Source organism: Plectropomus leopardus, chromosome 22, assembly GCF_026936395.1.
Source record: "Plectropomus leopardus strain MGB_pleo_1.0 chromosome 22, ASM2693639v1, whole genome shotgun sequence".
Taxonomy (NCBI): Eukaryota; Metazoa; Chordata; class Actinopteri; order Perciformes; family Serranidae; genus Plectropomus; species Plectropomus leopardus.
Window position 1 is genome coordinate 12,459,908 of NC_142197.1, and position 20,784 is coordinate 12,480,691.

Below are 20,784 nucleotides of genomic sequence, written 5' to 3' on the forward strand. Positions count from 1 at the left end.
CCCAGAAAAGACAAATCAAGGCTCTAGAAAGAGCCATTCCAGTTTTTGCGTCGGCCAACATACACGCTACCACAGGGGAGAAGTTTTAGTTATGACACCAGCTCAAAGTGCACGTGGCACCTATTCACATCAATGACACATTAATTCATTTTAATGTATTTATAACCCCCTTGACACTAATAGCTCAGATGTGTTGTCATGTTCACAGAGAGGGGACAGAAAACTTGCACAAGAAGAAACTGTGTCAAGAATTTGTTAAAGTTACTTTTTTTTAAATAAGAGACAGGACAGCTCAAGTGTGACAGGGTGAGAGAGAGAGGGGAGGACAATTAGCAAAGGGCTGCAGGTCGGACAGCCTCTGTACATGGGGCGCCCAATTGTTCAGCTGGTAGAGCGGGCGCCCCATGTACAGAGGCTTACTTTTTAGACAATGCACATTTGTTTCTGCTATATTCACATTGCATTGATATATAGCTGTAGAGATAGTTTATTTGTCCTAAAGGAAGAAATTCTTTTCCATAGCAAGTGCATATATAGGACACAAAAAAACAATGCATAGCACACACATTTAAGACACACAGAACTGATACAACAGATAAAGACATGGATTGGCATTTGACACATCAGAGTGAATTTTAAAGGTTACTTATTTAGAGCTTGTTTGGCTGTGGGAGCAAAGCTCTTGCTGAAATGGGCCCTTCTGCACATGGGTCGTCCATACCTGCGTGCAGAAGGAAGGGGGATAAAGTGCTGGTGGAGTGGATGATCTGGGTCATGATCTTCAGTGCTTTGCAGATCTCATTTGTCAGTTAACATTGGTGCCACCTATTTTTCAGAACATTTTGAAAAAAATGTTGCTTTGATGAAGTGATGGGAACAAAATTGTCCATGTCCTCAGCATTCCTGCTGAAATTGACACCGATGGTTTTAATGAAGATGAAGTTATACATTCAGCTGTCTGTGTGTTTCTAGGTATATCCAGGCAGCCACTTCGCCTAAAGACGTGGTCATCGTGGTGGATGTCAGTGGCAGTATGAAGGGACTCAGAATGACCATAGCCAAACACACAATCAATACAATCCTGGACACACTGGGAGAAAATGACTTTGTTAACATCATAGCTGTAAGTACACATACACAATTACACACAACACAGACACACATGAGCAGTCTAAGTCCTAGTGTGCGTGCCATTGAGATTAAAACAGATGAGCTAATACTCAGGTACAGCGCAGTGACTGGGGACAATACACAGAAACAGACACCCGCAGGCACAAGTACACACATCAAACATTCGATTCACACAAGCCTTTTTACTTTTCAGTAACATCAAAGCTTTAAAATTCATTTTGTTTTAAGGTTTTTCAGGATTTTGGCCGCGTGTAGCCCTGCAACCACAGATCGGTGTAATAAGCATGGTTTATCCTGGTATTACTGCGTGTGTAATCATACGCCTCTGGCAAATCCGCTGCCCTTAAGCTGTTTTTACACAGAATTTAAAGCTGCACTCTTTTCGATGGAGTGACCACGCGGCAAAATCAGTGCTAGATTTTTATTTTAAAATCAGATGTCCTCAGTTGGGAGAAGGGTTTAAAACACAAATTCTTGTAAGGAATAACTCAGTGTAATTTGTCTTTGAATCGGTTTAATGTATTGAGATTTTACCAGTTGATAAAATACACTCAAACATTTAACATAAATATTTATATACACTTTTTTTTGGAAGGGGCACCTGCACCTGCAGCTGCTGAGCCACTGGGCACCCCAGATATAAATATATGTTATTAATACTCAAATAGTTTGTTTTTCACAGAATCACATGTTTGCTGGAGTAAATAAATGTAGAAGAGACAGGATGTTTGTAACATTTTTGACATTTCTGTCTGTATCTTGAATCTCTTTTAGGACAGTGCGATCAAAATGCAATACATACTTGTTGCATGCGTCTACTGTTAGATGGTGTAGCTGTTATCCCTGTAACACAAAGAGAAAATGCAAGGTTTGAATCTGAACACAAAGAGTGAAATGCTTCAGTTCACCCCATAGTCTGGGTTAGCTGTAACATGTGTGGAGTCAAATTTAACATTATAAAATACGGATCAGGGCAAAAACACAAGATATTGAAAGCTTTTTATTCAACAGTTTAATGACTTTTTAACACCATGTAAAGACAAGCTGCAGGTGTCTTTGACATGTTAAAATGCTGGTGCATATATCAGAAAACTGGAAAAGCCAAGGCGGCAAGATATGTTTTTCTGATATAATTTTAAGTGTCTTTTTATTACTATTAATGATATTCTTAACACACTACAATCCTCTTGTCTTGGTGTTTCTTCAGAAACTTTTCCTCCATTTCTTTGTCGACAAAGTTGCTATCACTTGTGATCACAGCCCCTTTTTATAACCCATCCATCACTGTCCTTTACTCTGCTGTTTTTAACCAGTTTAAACCAGTTTCTCTTAATTTTCTGAAGATGTACCCCTCAGTTTGTTCCACAGATGTTATTCCTCCTCGCCCTTTTAAAGAGATTCTTGGGTCTGTTGGACCAAACATCGAGATAATTATAAACAGCAGTCTTGCATCATGTGTTACACTATCAACATTTAAGCATTCAGAAGTGCAACTACTGAATCAAAAAATTCAACCTGGACACCTCAGTCCTATCCTTTCCTTATGAACTCGGCTGTCTTTTACTTCCTCACATGAGGCACAAGGGTTAAACTGAGCGTCTGCAGAGTAATTCAGGTTATTTGTAGCTTGTTCAAGAAGTGTTATTTCTATCTCGTGTTACAACCATCCTCATTCTCCACTTATATAGTTAAAGGATATTGTGATATTTAGAGATTGTTTGAGTGATTGATTTGAAGGTAATAAACCTACAATAACTCTTAAAAATCGCCTATTATAAAAGCTAACCAGGCTGACTGTTTATCAAGCAGATGACTGACTATATTGAGTTAATCATTTTGTTTCTCTCTCCAGTACAGCGACTATGTTCGCTACGTGGAGCCATGCTTCAAGGGCATGTTGGTACAAGCTGATCTGGACAACAGAGAGGTAACACACACAAACACACACACACAAGACACAAGAGACACACAGACAACGCAGACAAACTAATTAATTCACTTAACCTCTGCTAACCTATTAATCGTAGGCTTCCTTCTCACTAATCCTCTGAAGACGTTGTGCTTTCATAACATCACAGTTGAAACTTCACAGTGAACGTGTATTATCGGTGTTCAGTCTGTCTATTAGAGGATTTACTGATGAGACCCCTCAGTTTATGTTCACGTGTGATAAAAGTACTCTGACTCCACTAGTATTTTATTTGAGAATGCAGACATTTCTTCCTCTTCGGTCCTTGTCCTCATTGTCCATCTCCTCTTTTTCATCTCCTTCACAAAGCCATAACATTTTTCTATTTTTGGATGCAAAGTGTGAGTTTGTAATAATTGGCACATCAGTGGGGTTTAAGAGGTTAATACCTCATTGTTTCACTGCTGCTTTCTTTTTTTCTTCTCCCCTCATCTGTTCTGTTGTTTTTCAAATACCAACACCTGCTTAGTCTGCGTGTGTGTGTGTGTGTGTGTGTGAGTTATGTGTTGGATGTATGCCCTACTTTCACTCCCCTTCACATCATTGCAGATCAGGTGAGGTCGCTGGCCGCTTTCAATTTTAAGTAGGCCACATGACCTGTCAGCAAAGGATTTGATTGGTTTAATGTCTAGAGAGGCAGGCTGTAACAGAATGGGCTTACAGATGTTGGCTGACACACTTACACATAAAGTCATGTTGGACACACACATACACACATTCTCAGGAAGAAAATCCTCACTTTTGCAGCTCTTATCTAAGAATTCCTACAATACCAGTCAACTAGTTTCCGTATTTAGGATTGTTTCCGACTTGTGTAATCCAAAATAGTAATGTCAGGGTTTTTTAATGCCTGCACCAATCCACACTGCTCAACCACTCCAAACTTCATATGAATTATGGTAGCACAATTGTGAGTTTGAGGACTGAGACAAGGACTGGGTGCCATTGTATGTGTGTATGTTTAAAGGGACACACCAAACTAATCTGCATTCAAGACGGTAGTTGGCCAGTTAGCACATTAACAACACAACATGGATATTTATTGTCCACTAGCGAAAAATAACAAGTGCGAACTATCTCTGCTAAAGAGCTCAGTGGCTAAAAACTTACCTAATACAACAAGTTTATTTCAATCCCTTGCCCTCTTAACTTTAGTATTGTAGCCGTTAGTTTTCTTCTTTTTTTTCCTTTTCATGCACGGATCTAAACATAAAATCAAAGGTTTTTCATTTCCTGATGGGCTCCAACAGCTCTGATGGCTTTGTTGATGCTGATTCAACATGCTGAACAGGCCGAAAAACAACCGACTAGTGCGGGAATTGTGCGGGACACACCACAAAAGCTAAAGCGGCAGCTGCACACCGATGGCCCGACATTGACTGCCAGCTGGCCATCAGCTCGATGTGTCAGGGTTCTGAGAGAGAGAGCAAGCGTGACATAGAGAGGGGAAGAGATGGTGGTAGGTGGATAATTGCAAGCAATGTTTCCATAAGTTATCTATAAGTTGATTTAATAAAAAAGTAACTCATTTTGTCTAATGTATCACTTGATTCAATTGAGGATTTTTTATGTATGTAATGACAGACATTCAAAGCTCTGTTCATAAACCTAGAAGCAACATTTTTTACATCCTTTTACATATTTAAGCAATTTATCCCATATCTTGGTTATTTCATGGTTATTACTAAATACCTTTTACAGTCTTAGTTAAAAGAACATGCTCAGTAGGTCTCTAGACTTAGTTCTTTTTTAAACAGCATATACAGTATGCAATAATAACCACAGCAATAATTTACAGTTGTCAGGGATATAAAAGGGTGTTTAGAGCCATGAAGGCTATTTCTATCTCTGGTCTCCACAATGGTGAAACCTGCAACAATATGGCCATTCATCATAGAGTGTGCAGCCGTCTGTGTTTGTGTGTGTGTCAGTGTTGATTAATCCTGATTACCTCCTGGTGTTGTAGTGACTTTGTCGTAATTGGTCAGTGTGCCAGGGAGCCGAGTATAATCCGTCCTCTACACTCTTTTACTCACTCCCTCGTGATCTCTCTCCCTGCTCTCCTGCATTTACCAAAAGGATAACATGCATGGCTAAGTGATTATGTCTTTTTTTTTTGTCTATTTGTTACGTGTCTCTCTGCAGCATTTCAAGCTTTTGGTTGAAGAGCTTCATGTCAAAGGCGAGGGCAAAGTAAAAAATGCAATGAAGGAATCTTTCAAGATTCTCAACGAGGTTTGTGCCTCTTTATAACAACCACATCACACAATTCATGGGTCCACTGATTTCCAGCGCTCAGCACTTTTCAGTCCAATTTCTAAGATCATGTAAAGTGTGTGTGTGTGTGTGTGTGTGTGTGTGTGTGTGTGTGTGTGTGTGTGTGTGTGTGTGTGTCTGTCTGTCTGTCTGTCTGTCTGTCTGTCCAGGCTACAGCACAGGGCCAGGGTAGCCTGTGTAACCAGGCCATCATGCTTATAACAGACGGAGCCATGGAGGACTTCCAGGATGTTTTTGAGAAGTTAAACTGGCCAGAACGACGGGTATGACACACAAATATACACATAAGCATAAACAGCTCACAAGCACCAGTGAAATGTACTGTAAGCACACCATTTCAAATTATTGAGAATGTATTATCAAAGCTGTCTGGAGCAACAAATGCGTGGAGTTTTATCACATTTCACTTATTGTCCTTCCAGGTTCGAGTGTTCACCTATCTGATTGGAAGAGAGATGACATTTGCAGATAATGTTAAATGGATTGCCTGCAACAACAAGGGTAAGATAGGGAAGAATCACCACCTTAAAGGCCAGATAATCTGCTTTGTGACATAAAGGTTGCGAGGTTGAAGCTCTGATTCTGACATGAAATTTGTTAAAGTAATTTCAGCATAAAGGTTGTCAGCAAAACTACTATAAAAAAGTGTCAACTTTTCAACAAAAAAGCCAGAACAGAGGTCTGTTGGCCGTGTGGGGTGTTCCCAGGTGGTGCAGTACAGGACTGGGTATCAGGTGCTGCCCTCTTGTGAATTACATAGGGTCACGCAGCAGCTAAGACCTGAAAATAATCACTTTATCCTGCTCTGTGCACACCAAAAATCCCTGACTAAATACCTGATTATCAACACAGATATGCTGTAAACACATCCCCGGCCAAGAAATATCATATCTGCGTGTGTGTCTCTGTGTGTAATAGGTAACAGGTGCACTCCTCTCTGTTGCGTGCACTGGCAGTCGCTTCTGCCAACCACAAAATTTCTGTCATAAGTAGACAAACCTGCAAATGTTACACTGCTGCAAGAACCTATATAGAGTTTCAGTTTTACTTGAGTAAGCAGGTCAACTGAATAATATTCACAGCAGCACTCTTGGGCAGACATTACGAAGGGGGAAAAGGTTGCACACATTCACATATTCATACCTGGCAGTGCCTCAGTAGCCTATTGTCACTGAGCAGCTTCCCTGCAGGTATCCCATTGACGTCATCGTCTCCCAGTTGTAGAAATGCCATAAACCTTAGACTAAGCCAAGCTTTAAAAAAACGACAGACACATTTGCACTGATGAGAGATTCAAGCTTTTTTTTAAAACAACAAAGTGTTTCTGGGAATACTTGGTATTTGAAGCCGGATAAATTAAATTGCTGCCCCAAATGTAATACCCAAATGCCAGAACCAGAAAGATAAAAATAATATGGTGAATATTTTCTTTGCTAAAATTTATGGGGCCTACAGTAGTTTTTCCATCTGAGTAATTTGTTATATTTACAGTATGTGTGTACATGTATTTGCGTGTCTCGCAGGGTACTACACACACGTCTCCACTCTGGCTGATGTCCAGGAAAATGTAATGGAGTACCTCCATGTTCTCAGCCGGCCAATGGTCATCAACCATGATCATGACATCATCTGGACTGAGGCTTATATGGACAGTGTGGTTAGTCTGCTTCCTCCAATTACTGTTACCTTGTGTCAGTATTATCTGACATAATGATCCATTATACAGATTTCTTTCTGCAGGGCAGTTTTTTTTTGCTTTGTAAAATTACTAATTTTGTCAATGGAGTATGGTGGCTTTGAGATAATGACTTTAGTTTCCCGTCCGACTGTCTGAAGGCGAGGTAAAGCAGTTAAAAAAAATGTCTAAACATCATACGCTTAAACTGATATCTGTAGATTTTTGGTTGGCAACAAGCAAAAACTTTTCATTTCTTGCTACCTCCCCTCTGCCTGCTTTTCTGTATTTATGTTCTCCTTTATTTAAATATCTGTTTTCATCTGTACCATATGTGACATATCTGTTCACTGCCATTTCATGCTTGTTGTTGTCTTTCCTTCATCTTCATCTTCAGTTCCCGAATACAAAAGAGGTAATCATACTGAGAGGTTTAGTGTGTGTTTGTTAAACTTCCTTTTTAAGTAGCATCAGCCATGAAAATATAGTATATAGTACCTATATTGGCTCACTTATCCTTGTATTTACAGCCAACAGCTAACAGTTGTTTCTTGTTAATTTCGTTGTGCCTCTGCTTTAATGCTAAAGTTGGCTTCTAGTTAGCATCTAGTCTCTAGTGCCTAGCCTAGCTCAGCAGAAACCTGAAGGATAGCATGCAAGTTTAACATTGTCCTCTAAACCATCTTCATTTACCTCTTCTTCCATCTTTGGTCATCAGGAATCAACTTTATTTATATTTACAGTTGTTTTTTCCATAATTTAGTTTACAAATCTACCTTGTCAACAAAAACAGCGTGGAGTGAGTCATTGTGTCTGTTCTGTGTGTGTGTGTGTGTGTGTGTGTGTGTGTGTGTGTGTGTGTGTGTGTGTGTGTGTGTATGTGTGTGTATTACAGCTGTTTAACAGTCAGGCCCAAAGCCTGCTCCTGATGACCTCGGTGGCCATGCCCGTGTTCAGCAAGAAGAAAGAAACTGTGAGTTTTAATTTTTTATCACCATTAATATCTTTACCCGTAATGTGACCTGAAATTGTGCATTTATGAAGCTGCTGTGTGTTTCCTGTAGTTGTCACATGGGATTCTGCTGGGAGTGGTGGGAACTGATGTGGCCTTGAGAGAACTGATGAGATTAGCGCCAAGATACAAGGTAAACCATCCACAATGTATGCCACTCAGTCTTTAACAGGGATTAAATACTGGAAACATACAGCTATCAACAATTTATACATTTTGTCCATATTTTCTTTTCAGCTGGGTGTCCATGGTTACGCCTACCTCATCACCAACAATGGCTACATTCTGTCTCATCCTGACCTACGACCTTTGGTACAGACCGTATTATACAATTAATTATTAGAGCTGAAAAAGTGTTGAAACTCTAACTCTGCTATTGGCAATTAAACAAACATAATAAAATTGAATAGGTTCCTAAGCACTTGTTTCTGCGTTTGTTTGTGTAACAGTATAAGGAGGGCAAGAATTTAAAGCCGAAACCCAACTATAACAGTGTTGATCTAGCAGAGGTGGAATGGGAAGACACTGAAGAGAAGGTAGGAAACACACAAACACACATGTATGTCTCTTTCAATTCTCGTTTTACTTTTGAGTGTGTCAGTGTGAATTATGTTGTTCTTGTTACGATGAAAGCGCTGAGTTTGTGATGTCTGTTTAAGCTGCGGACAGCCATGGTTAAAGGAGAAACTGGAAAGTTGTCTTTAGACGTGAGAACTTCAGTGGATAAAGGAGTGAGTACTTCTGTTTTTGAGTGTGTTTGTGTCAAGTCAGCAACAGACACCGTTAGATCGGAGATAACATTTACTATTTTTCTTCCTTTGAAGCTTTGTTGTCATTTTTTTATCCAAGTTTTGCTTCCTTTGAGTTGACAGGTTTTACTCGTCCATTTGTGTTTTTTTATCTTTTATGTACAAGCTGTCTTTCTGTGTTCAAAAACATTTTTAAAAAACTATCCGTCTCTCTGTCTCTCCCAGACGAGAGTGATATTCCTGAAGAATGATTACTTCTACACCGACATCAATGAGACACCATTCAGGTTTGTCTGATCATTTTTTGAAAAATTACTTGAATTGACAGGTTTCAAAATATCCATCATATTCAACAAAGCAACAGATGTCTGCCTGTATGAAATAATTAATTGCAAAAACATAGCATCAAAGTTAGCAGTAATATTTTGTCGAGAATCAAAGTAGAAACAAATACCTATCATAAGAAATAACACCTAATAACATAAGATTCATCCTGCCAATAACAAATAACTTCTGTATGTGTGATCAGTCTGGGTATTGTGCTGACTCGAGGATATGGAGAGTATATCTTCATTGGAAACGTCTCTGTTGAAGAGGGTGAGTCTTTTTCTTCTGTCTTGGCTTTCTGTATATTTGTTTGTTCCTGGCTTACTGTTTTTTTTCGTTCTCTCTCTCGTATCTTTTTTGCTTTAGGTCTCCATGACTTACTGGCTCCAGACCTGAGCATAGCCAGCGAATGGTAAGTATTGTGTAACTAGCAGACATGGATATTATGGTTGTAGATCCTCATGAAAATATGACTACAGTACATTTTTGTCGTGTGTGTGTGTGTGTGTGTGTGTGTGTGTGTGTGTGTGTGTGTGTGTGTGTGTGTGTGTGTGTGTGTGTGTGTGTGTGTGTTCTTGTAGGACCTACTGTGAGACAGACATAGACCCAGCCCATCGTAAGCTGAGCCAGCTGCAGGCTGTGGTGCTATACCTCACTGGCAAAGAACCAGATCTGGAGTGTAAGTTTCCCCTAAAAACTTTAAATTGGGAAAAATAAAACAGGCTTTAATCCTGCAACTCGAACAATACTGCAATACTGTGTATTTGTATACTTGCTTTTATGCGATGTTGTCTATTTTAATTCAACTTCTGTTTTTATTTATTCTTTTATTCTGTCCTGATCATGTTTAATTTCATTACTAGTACTATTATTTATGTGTTTACTGCTAATATTCTTTGAATTGTACTTACTCTTGTTGGTATGGGTAGTTATTGGGTTTTTTTTATTGTTTCTCTCTGAATTTTGTCTGGCCTTTGTTCAGCATTATTGTTTGGCTCTTGTAGTTACACTGTGATTTTTATCTTCTAAACTGTTGGCTCAAAACTTAATATCTATTTTTCGTCTTCCTCTTGTTTATGTTTTCTCCTCTCTACAGGCGATGAGCTGTTGTTGCAGCAAACTCTATTTGATGCTGTGGTCACGGCTCCTATGGAAGCCTACTGGACCGCACTCATGCTCAACACATCTGGGTGAGTAATAAAGCTGTAGTTCGTAATTTCTAGAAATAGAAAAGACAAAGATTGGTTTCAGAAACATATTTTATTGTACTGTTCAGCTGTAAAATTAGAAAGTTTGTGACTCGGTCACTGTGATGCTTTTATTTTCATTAAAGTTACCAACTGTAGTAACACACTTGCACACCCACATAAATGTTTCAAGTGGAAAAAGTCTTTCCAAGTGGTATTTTTGTTTTTGCTGCTGTCCCAAAGACAACTAGATTGCTTTCCATCTTCCTCAGAGCCCAGCAGCTACCACAGTTACTTCAGTTGTTCCACCGTCCGCTGCTTCTGCTACTGGGGGTAGCACCTACATATATGGACTTACATTGAGGATGGCTACCAATAACTATTGGGAAAAAATAAAAGTGCTATCCTTCTGTTTTAGTTGCCCAATGGTTGACACACTCAGGGTTCCCACGTATCCTAAAAAAGAGTTAAAAGAAATGTAATTTATTAATCCTAGGCCTTAATTGATGGTAAATGAAGTTAAATTAATAATTCAAAAGTCTTAAGAATGCTCAGACAAGGGAAGTGGGATTTTATGAATCATGTTTTTCTAATTTTGCATCGTAAAATCTTAGCATACTTGGTAACTTACACTAGTTATGATGGGAATCCAAGCAGTGGAATCTCACATGCAGACAGAAACACACAATGGCTCAGAGAAACAGCCAGAAATGCCAGATATTTCCCCCTACTCTTGGTAAACCAAATATATATGTTTATGATAATGTAATTTGCTCATTGTATTCCATCTGGTCACCACTAAAAAGGCTGTTTTTTTCAACATTTGACATAGATTATAAAATTTTTCAATGGACAAAAAAGTCATGTTTTATGAAACAATAAACAGTTCGACAAAAAATTGGCTTTCAGTTTTGGTTATGAGGAAGTTGGTCTCAAACTTTATTGCGAGTGGCATTAAAAATAGTCTTAAAGTCTTAAATCTACTTTGCCTTAAGCTGCAGGAACCCTGGACACACTTCCTTTGTGCTGTAAATCAAGCCTTCATTTCCTGGGAGATCGTACCCGGCGGCAGACAGAACTGCACAGTGAAAGCGAGCCTTATACAAAACCAATCTAAACACTGATGGTGTCTTTATTGTATAGCTATTATATTGTGTAATCCACATTTACTTCATGATGATAAGTTAAAGCAACATAATTAATCCCTTTATTTTTTGAAAATATTCACCCTTCTATCTGTTTTGCTCTTTTTGTTTGTGTCATGTTCTCTCTCTGTCTTTCAGTATGGACGATGGGGTAGAAACAGCATTCTTGGGGACTCGTTCAGGCCTGATGAGATTTCAGAGATACGCTGGAATTGAGAAAAGAACTGCAAAGTGAGTTAGAATAACTGTCATTTTTAATATTAAATATCATCACACCAAACCTCAATGTCTACAACCAAAAGGTTTAAAACAGTGGATAAATCGAGTGTTAAAACATATGTAGTGAGTTATGAGAGAGATAGTAATATAAGAGCTGAATAGAAGCTGGAATTAAAGGTGAGAGTTCGCCCTCTGGTGGTCAACAAAAGGGCAGCTGGTAATGAGCACAATATTATGCATTTCTCACTCTTTTCCTTCCTCAACTTTCTCCAAATCTGCCTGATGTGCTCTTTATTGTGTCCTCCTTTTCAGTTTTCTTTCTTTTCTTTTCCTGATAATAAGTCAGGATATGTAAGTTTCTCTTTTTAAGTTTATTTTTATCTCTCCACAGGACTTTCCTGACCTCCGCAGACAAGGAGAATATGTTCACATTGGACCATTTCCCACTGTGGTACCGCAGAGCATCCGAGTACCCAGCTGGGAAGTTTCTGTACTACATGCCCAGACAGGAGACAAGAGGTAAAGGATATACCTTTACTGAGCAAACACACACACACACACACACACACACGCACGGACACAAAACACTTTCTGTGCTTTTTTTATTTCCAATTTTCTCAGCCGCGTTCAGCAGGTTGAGCCAAAAATCTCTCAGTGACAGGCTCATTTCTCTACAGCCTGCAGGCTGTAACCGCTCCCGTCTGTTTACATTGTTGTACATTTATGTAGTTTGTATCCAACACAGGTTTGGAAAATTTCAAAAAGTGCCCATGAAGTGTCACTTCAGTGTCAATGAATGTTCTTTTTAGGTTTATTCTTCACATCAGTTCATATTCTGGGAATTTTGATGTTGTGAAAAATAATCAGCAGCTCGAGACTGACAAAGCTAACTGACATCATTTTTATCATCACATCATACTAACACTTAACTCCATCTGAATATGCAGTCTAGACATGGCGGACAGTAAAACGACGGGATTTTGAGCCTGACCCCTCTCTGCCTCCGGATTTAATTTTCTTATTTAGCTCTGCTGGAATGAAATGTATTTTCAAAGTACTTTTAAAAAAACATGTTTGCTGCAAAGTGCTTCAGGCAGCAACAAAGGACAGGATTTTGAATTTAATCTCTTACTAAATAGTGCAGACTTAAATGTAATTTTGTGGTATTTTGAGTGCAAAGCTGATAACACTGCCCTCCCTCATGACAAAGTACAGCGTGAGTGTGTGTATATCTACCTCCCCACTTAACCATAGGTTCAGATTAAATAAAGTTGTGTTTTATAGATTGTTTATTATTACACACAGCATCTAAACCCCACACCTAGCAGCTTTTATACTGCATGTGTTAAATCTACAGATGGCATTACATTTAGAAATCAAAAATATATATTCCCTCTCTCATCTGTGATGTTATTTATCAGTCTAGATTGTTTTTGGTGTGAGTTGTCGAGTGTTGGAGGGCCATAAAGATGTCTGCCTTTTAACACAAAATTGCATGGGACTAGCATAAAGCGGGCATGTCTGTAAAAGAGAGACTCATTGGTATCCATGGAACCCGTTTTCATTCAGATATCTTGAGGTCAGAGGTCAAGGGACCCCTGTTAGATGGCCATGCTGTCTTTCCATCCCAAAAATTTATCTTAACCTTGGAGCGTTGTTTGCCCCCCTTCCTAAAAATCTAGTATGACATGGTTGGTACCACTGGATTCCTTAGGTCATCAGCCCGGTACGGCCTCTTAAAGACAGGGATGTCGGCCAGAGATTAGCACAATTTAAGTTACTTATGGACCTTAATCGCATCGTAATGCTGACAGCCCTATATATATATATTTTTGGGGGGGCATTTTGAGCACCACAAGTCAAGTGCCATCTTGTTGCATATATTCGATAGCAAATTTCTCCGACACTTGGCAACTCACACCAAAACAATCTAGTTTAATAAATAGCACTACAGGTGAGAGTAAAAAAATATGTATTTTTTATTTGGGTGTAAACTGTCCCTTTCAAAGCTACTAGTCCATATAGGATGTTCACACTAGAAAAAGTTTAAAGCTCTATTTCTTAGTCCTGTTTAAGATAGCAATAAATGTTTCATGTTAATATACCGTGATGAAACATTTTATCATGCTGCCATCATTTCAAACTTTGGCATTTAAGTATAAATGTAAAAAAAGTGTATTTCATATGTTTTAGGTTGATGTTAGATGTAGTTTGTTGTGTTCAGATGTATTCAGGGACTATGAGGCTGACTATAGCACCACCTCGAGTGCAGAGGAGGTGGAGCTCCAAGCGGAGGAGGGAGGGAGAAAACAAAGGGAGGCAGAAGAGGAGGAGGAGGGTAGAGGAAAACTCTTACTTATACTTGGCACGCCGCCTCCTTTTGTTCATTCTCGTCCTGGTCTTTCTCACCCCTAATTTCAAAGCATGACAGGCCCTGTGGTCTCAGTTTTCCATTTCTTCAACCATCTTTATTTTCTTTTTCTAGCTCTATGTCCCTTTTTTCTTGTTTCATTCCTCCACCTCCGTCTGTCTTTCCATCACTGCATGAGCATGCAATTAAAGTACAGGAAGCTCCTCTCCTCACCTCTCGCAGGGAATCAACAAGCTTTCTGGTTCATTTGCATTGTGCTGAGTTACCTCTCTTTTCTTAAATGAATTTTTGTTGAGAAGTAAAAATCTGATTTCATGGAGTGTGTTAGCTGTATTACCTTTAACTTCGTTTCTTCTTAAACCACATTTTAAAAAAATGACAAATAAATCTAGCTTGTACCTTTGACCTTGTGCTGCATTATGCTAAAATATTTGATGGTAAACACACAAAGAAATATTCTCATACAAAATGCGGTATTTCCTGAATGCATGACCGTTATGCAAAAATATAAACGTAGGGCACATAGAAACACTTAGTGACACACACAGAGTCCCTCTGTTATGAGTGTGTTAGTCATTTAGCTCTCATATTCTGTGTTACGTAACACTTAAAATGTTAATCTGGCTTGAATCTGTGGCTTGGTTGGCATCAGCTGGCATGGTGGCTTTGAATAGGCACACACAAGACGAATGCACGACTGTATTAAATATTACCAACCGAGTCTCACTCAATCTGTCACCCACATATTTTACAAAAACACATTTTGGCGAATCTGTACTATCACTTCAGCTGTCACTATCACAGTAAGTGCCACAGACTTGCAAATTCACTATGTGAGAAAATAAATATTTCAGGGAACATTTTTCCTTTTCAGCTCCCGTGCATGCATATTCTCAAGCATGTGTACACATTTGGAAGGAATATGTGTGTGTTTTTGATGTGAAAGCATGCACCCATGTTTCTGCATGCGTGTGTTGAAAAAGTTCTGTAAATTTTTGCTAATTGTGTGTGTGTTTCTCCACCAGCGGGGAGGATAGTGATCGCCACTACTGCTGTCTCTGTTACTGTGGGCAAGAAAACTGCCATCGCTGGAGGTAGGGTGACAGTTTTTGGTTTTTTTTATGGATACACATTCTTTTTCTATCTTTTACACAAATTTTTTTTGCTGATTTCTGTCTCTCTCCCTCACATGTACTTCTAATTTTATTTATTTTACTTTCTTTATGTGTTACAATGCGCACTCCCTCCACATGTTTGAATCATCTTCTGCCTCTTCATTCTCAGCTCTTTCTCTCTTATCCCTGTCTGTCTTTTCTTGCAGTTTCACTTTTCACTTGGCTGATTTGTTTATGACGTGAACTTGCTGATTGGATGCTGATTGCTGGTAGCATTGCATTCTAATCATTTTGGCAATGACGTGCTGATTTGTCACAGACATGCTCATTGTGTTGTGAAATTAAGGCCAAGACAAACTAATGACAGACTCGCATCTTTGGTCATGGTTTTGTTTTGTTGCAACAGAAAAGAAAAAGAGTTTAGCTTGTTTTTTGTTCCCACTGGAAGTTGCTCTAAGACATTGACATTTGATGACAAGATCATTTTTTCGAGCTGTGTGCAGTTTGTCTAAAATGTAAAGATGTACGATAGGAAAAACCATTTAAACAGACACTGTGGTTATACCTTGGCTTGCCGAACACTTGATTTTGAGGCCAATACTGAGATCAGTATCAGTAATGATAAAAAGGCGATGACAAGATACTTCTGATATGTTAGTAATTTTATTTTACAGTTTAACAATAAACTTTTTTTAATTTAAAAAATATCGGAAACAGTAGACATACGATAATTTCACATTTAAGTAATTACTGTGGATACAAAAATATATGTAATGTATATATTAAATGTGAATAGAGATAATAGAGAATATTCACAAAATACTGCCAGTAAAGAATTTAAGAATCTTATCTCAATGCCTATTCAGTAAATTTAGATTTTTTTTCAGCATGTTCGAAACCTTCGTACGCAATTAATACTTTGTGAATTGAGTACTATTTCTGGTAAAATAGTACAGTATGAAAACATAGGACACTGTCAGCATATATTGTATTTCACAATGCAATGCGTCAGGGGACAACAGTCACAACAGACAACAATCAGCAGACTGTAACATCGATAATACTCCAGTTTATGTATAAGTATATAAAAGTATGAGGCATTGGCAGCAGCCTGGATTTCAATCCAACTTGTCCCTACTCTCTACCCTTTCCTGTCTGTGCAGCTGTCCTATCAATGAAGGGAAAAATTGCGAAGAAAAATCTTTCAAACTCTTTATTTATTTATATTGCCAGTTGAGCTGAGGTTGGCACAAGTTACCACGGTTAGGCGTCACCAGCTGGCAAGGACACTCTCAGGAAGTGACGTGAATTACAGCTCAGTGCATCTGCAAAGATACATACCACTGTGTATGTACACAAAAGTATGTTGAACGATAGTGAACATATTGGATATGTAGTGCAAAGTTTGTGATTTTGGTGGCAGCATGTGTAATGATCGAACGGTCCAGAACAGTTACTAAATGAAATTTGTGATGAGATACTTGGACAGTACTGTAACTTTGTTGCATTTGTTTTTGTTTTCTTCAGTAGCTCCTAATCTTTAATTTAGCTCAGGCTCCTGATGGCTATGTGTGTGGTGTCTGCTTGACTTATAGCTCGTAGTCTATGGCTTTGTTTCACTGCTTCCTGATGTGTGTGTTACTGTGTGTGTGTGTGTGTGTGTGTGTGTGTGTGTGTGTGTGTGTGTGTGTGTTTTGTCTGGGTAAGCCCATTTGTGACTGACACACTCATCAGTCATAGTTATCTGAGTGAGACAACTGGAACTGCGTCCTCACAGCAGCAGTTGTGTGTGTGCTGTCTGCGTATAGCTGCATGCATTTTGTGTCTCATTATGCTGACAGACGGACAGAAAAACACTCCACACACACTTAAACACACACACACAAACACTCGCGCTTATCTGTATTTCACAGCTTTCGTAGAAATTGTCTCAGGTGTGAAAATCGTGTTATATTTGGAAGTGGAAAACAGGGAGAAGTGAGAAAGAGTTCAAAATAGATGTGTTGCTGTCTCTCTCTTAATCTTACTGCCTCTCATTCTTACGTTTTTTCTCTTTTTTCTCTGTTTTGCTTCCTTCTTTCTGTCTCTGCTTATTTGGAAACAATAACATCACAGTCTGTGGAAAACAGAGCTCTGCTATTGCAGAAAGATCTAAAATAAGTATTATATTTGAAAACAGCATTTACATGACAGTACAGTATTAAGAAATATTTATTCAAGAAGACGCAAAGTAAAAGATTTGTAGTACAGGTAATTTAAATGATGTAAAGAGCAACTGATTTTTATCTTGGCCAGGGAAAGGATGTGTATTTGTCTGTCTGCAGCTAATCTTGAAAACTACTGGACCAGTCAGCCTAACATTTTGTGTGCACATGTATATGTAGTAAAATGGTTATTGTTTTTGTCAATTGTAGTGTTTATTGTTGTTATTTGCTACTTTGTTGTGCTGTAGCCTCGAGACAAAGTTAAAAGTCCAGTCATGAATGACATGGAATAAATGATTTCCGGCTGTGTCATTAAAATACGTTATTCGTCATAAATACATTGTATGCACATTTAACTCACAGTACCTGTTAGCAGGAAATCTTGATATACTCTGTGCTATGCACTGCAGCTCTGTGAAAAATAGACGAGCTGTGTATTTTTTTTAGCTTCTGTTGAAATGAATCATCTAGAATGGCCGGCGTTAGCTCGGGTGGCTACCTGGCAGAGATCTGCACTGGACTGAGTGCACTTTTCTAGTTGTGTATGTTAGTGGCAGATTGTCTGATGATGATCACCGATAAGAGGTCAAAGGTCATAGATGTTTTTTTATCCACCGCGGCATCACTGGGTGTCAAGTGGAGAGGCTTTTCTACCAGCTGCTTCACTTCAGTAACAACACAGAGGGAAAGGCAGTATCAATGTTTTATGGACTTGCTCTCTCTGACTTTATTTAACACACCCTCGCACAAAGATACACACTCACATGCACACACTACTCATTGTGTTTCATCCTTTGACATTCTTCCTTACCCTGTTAAAGCCTCACATACATCTCTCTTTTCTCTACCCCGCACTTCTAAAGCTGTCAGACCTGTCGCCCTTCCCCGCTCTTTTTTCCCTGTCTCCCTCTTGCCCTTGTTACTCTCTTTTCGCTGTCTTGTCATTCTTTCTCTTATTCATCAGTTTGCTCACTTCCTCTTTACATCTGTTCCTTGCTGCGTAGGCGAGAGCAACTTTCTCGTCGAGGGTCACGTTTACTTTCTGAACACGAGGATATTTAAAAGCTGTCCTGTCATGGAGTGCACACACACATACTGTACTGTATCCGCATTTGGCATGAATTCTATACCTGTATAAGTGTGTGTTACTTATGTAGATTATATGAGGTTCCCCTATAAATTCAGAAAATGCAATGTAAACACTGTACACAAACACAACACAGAAACTGCTTTACAGCTTCAGTGTGTCGTTACCATCGTCTGACATGTATGGAGCATGTAATACTTAAGCACTTTTTGGATGAAATCATCCTCAGTTCATTTATTGAGCATGACAGTGGACAAAAGATTCTATTTGCTGTGTTTTATAGTTGAGGTGGTAACTTTCTTTGAAATGCAAATAATTACACTTTTTCGATGGCGAAGACACGCTTAATGAAACTAGGATACACTTGATCTTTACCATCACCCTCTTAGCACAGCAGAAGTCTTGTCTTGCTTTAACACTTTTTCATTGGTTTCACACATTTTCCACACCCTTTTTCAAATCAGTTAAAGAGATACTTTGCCAATTTTTGAATCAGCTTTATATTGTAATAATGTGGGTGTGTTTGGCTGTAATACGAGAATTTGTGAACAAGAAGCAGGCGCCATGCTGTGTACTGTTTGTTAAGTTGGAGGCTGAAAATACTGGAATCAAAATGTGAAACAAGGCAGTGCTGATAAAATATGAACTGAGATTCTGTTACTGCGTAGCCTATTTCTCGCCACTGTATTGTTTGCTATCTCAAAACGGCATAGCTTGCATTACATCTCCCACCATTGGGAGCATGAATTGGTCCGATGTGGAGCAGTGCATTCTGGTAGTTGTAGGTGTTTGTTTTCTCTGGTCATGTAGCACAGATTTCAAAAGTATTTGCATCTTTCTACTGCATAGACGGCTTAGTTGTGTAAGTAGACCATCTGTTCAACGCTGAAATATTCTTTGACAAAGATCTGTTTTGGATTAACTGTGTTAAACAAAAGAGAAACACATCTATTCACAGCTAAAAGAAATTATTTGCATAATAATGACTCTCTAATGAACCTGTCTGAAACTCTTTTGCACAGCTCTTGAGACAGCAACCAGTCCTTATCCATCTATAGAAGAAGCGAGCTCTGTGTTGCTATTCGCAAGCATGGATCAAAGAAGCCAAAGGCCCGTAAAATTGAATAATGAATTTAATACTTTAAAATGAATGAAGAAAACTTTGCAGGTGGAGAGCCTTACCTTTTTTTGCACATACTATAACTATGTGAAGTATTAAAAATGGCATAAAGCACAAATTAAGGTTGAAACAGTTCATATTGACTGGGGCTGGGCATAGTTTAAAAAATTACAACACCGATTCCAATCGGATACCGATACCAATAGAGTACTTCAGCTGATACCTTTTTATGCCTCTGCGCTGGCAATAGCCAAGGTCAGAGACATGTTGTTTTCAGTTTGTACGCCCGTTTGTACACACTTGGACTCAACAATTAGCTGATTAGATTTTGGTGGTCAAAGGTCAAGGTCGCTGTAACCTTGTTCGTGTCATTTTTGTGAATGCAATATCTCAAGAACAAGTAGAAGGGATTTCTTTAAATGTAGCACAAACGTCAAAATAAGTCAGGAACAGAAAGGGAGACATTTGGTCAGATACGGAATTGGTGACACCAGTCTTGGGTGACCACTTTAAAACTCTGCTGCACACATCTCCTTTGCTGCTGCGGGGAGGATGTGTGTGAAGCATCCATGTTTCCACAGACATGGATGTAAACTGTGAGTGCAACTTGACTGGTGCATGGATGCATACAACCGTAAAGTGGTGATTCTGGTTTTCTACTTCATCGTGTGAACGGAAGAATTCAGTTGTGTAAAATTCCAGCATACTTTTAAACATTTTGGTGGCATCTCAGCACACTGAACTGCCAACTCTGTCAAATACACCGCTCCACGCACCACACCACAAACTGTATGAGTTGTATGTACGTTGCATTAAATTAAAGAAAACTTGCAGTGATTGTCTACGTACAAAACCATCCAAAAGTCTTTTTTTCTAGATTTGGGTACCAAAATGATTAAATGTAGGTATCATGTGACTGTAGAAGTTTCAGAACTCTTGGGTTTTGGTTTTAATAGCCATATTTAATTTTTTTTTTCATTGTGTAGGGATTGATTGAATATATTCATTGGACCACAAGTTGCGTTGTTTGATGGAAATATTACCATTTCTTGCACAAACACAGTGCGTCATTTTTGACCCTCAGTTGAGGCCTGAGAATTTCGTAAATATAACTTCTGAATGGACAAATGTGTTCAAGCAAATGAGAAAAAAATTGCATGGTCATAAGTGCCAAAAAAGGTTGTGATTCCACTTCT

General features: G+C 38.8%; 1 protein-coding gene across 1 annotated transcript in view; it reads left to right on the plus strand.

The window, feature by feature from the left end:
- cacna2d4a (calcium voltage-gated channel auxiliary subunit alpha2delta 4a) overlaps positions 1-20,784 on the plus strand; it is a 112,906-nt gene that overhangs the window by 13,754 nt on the left and 78,368 nt on the right. The window contains exons 8-27 of the mRNA XM_088072791.1: positions 973-1,123; positions 2,984-3,058; positions 5,246-5,335; positions 5,527-5,640; positions 5,800-5,878; positions 6,901-7,034; positions 7,450-7,467; positions 7,948-8,025; positions 8,117-8,197; positions 8,302-8,376; positions 8,514-8,600; positions 8,724-8,795; positions 9,039-9,100; positions 9,343-9,410; positions 9,507-9,552; positions 9,722-9,819; positions 10,237-10,330; positions 11,611-11,703; positions 12,083-12,210; positions 15,088-15,156. Of these exons, the coding sequence (XP_087928917.1) occupies positions 973-1,123; positions 2,984-3,058; positions 5,246-5,335; positions 5,527-5,640; positions 5,800-5,878; positions 6,901-7,034; positions 7,450-7,467; positions 7,948-8,025; positions 8,117-8,197; positions 8,302-8,376; positions 8,514-8,600; positions 8,724-8,795; positions 9,039-9,100; positions 9,343-9,410; positions 9,507-9,552; positions 9,722-9,819; positions 10,237-10,330; positions 11,611-11,703; positions 12,083-12,210; positions 15,088-15,156 (1,712 nt within the window). The remainder of the gene's footprint in view (positions 1-972; positions 1,124-2,983; positions 3,059-5,245; positions 5,336-5,526; positions 5,641-5,799; positions 5,879-6,900; positions 7,035-7,449; positions 7,468-7,947; positions 8,026-8,116; positions 8,198-8,301; positions 8,377-8,513; positions 8,601-8,723; positions 8,796-9,038; positions 9,101-9,342; positions 9,411-9,506; positions 9,553-9,721; positions 9,820-10,236; positions 10,331-11,610; positions 11,704-12,082; positions 12,211-15,087; positions 15,157-20,784) is intronic.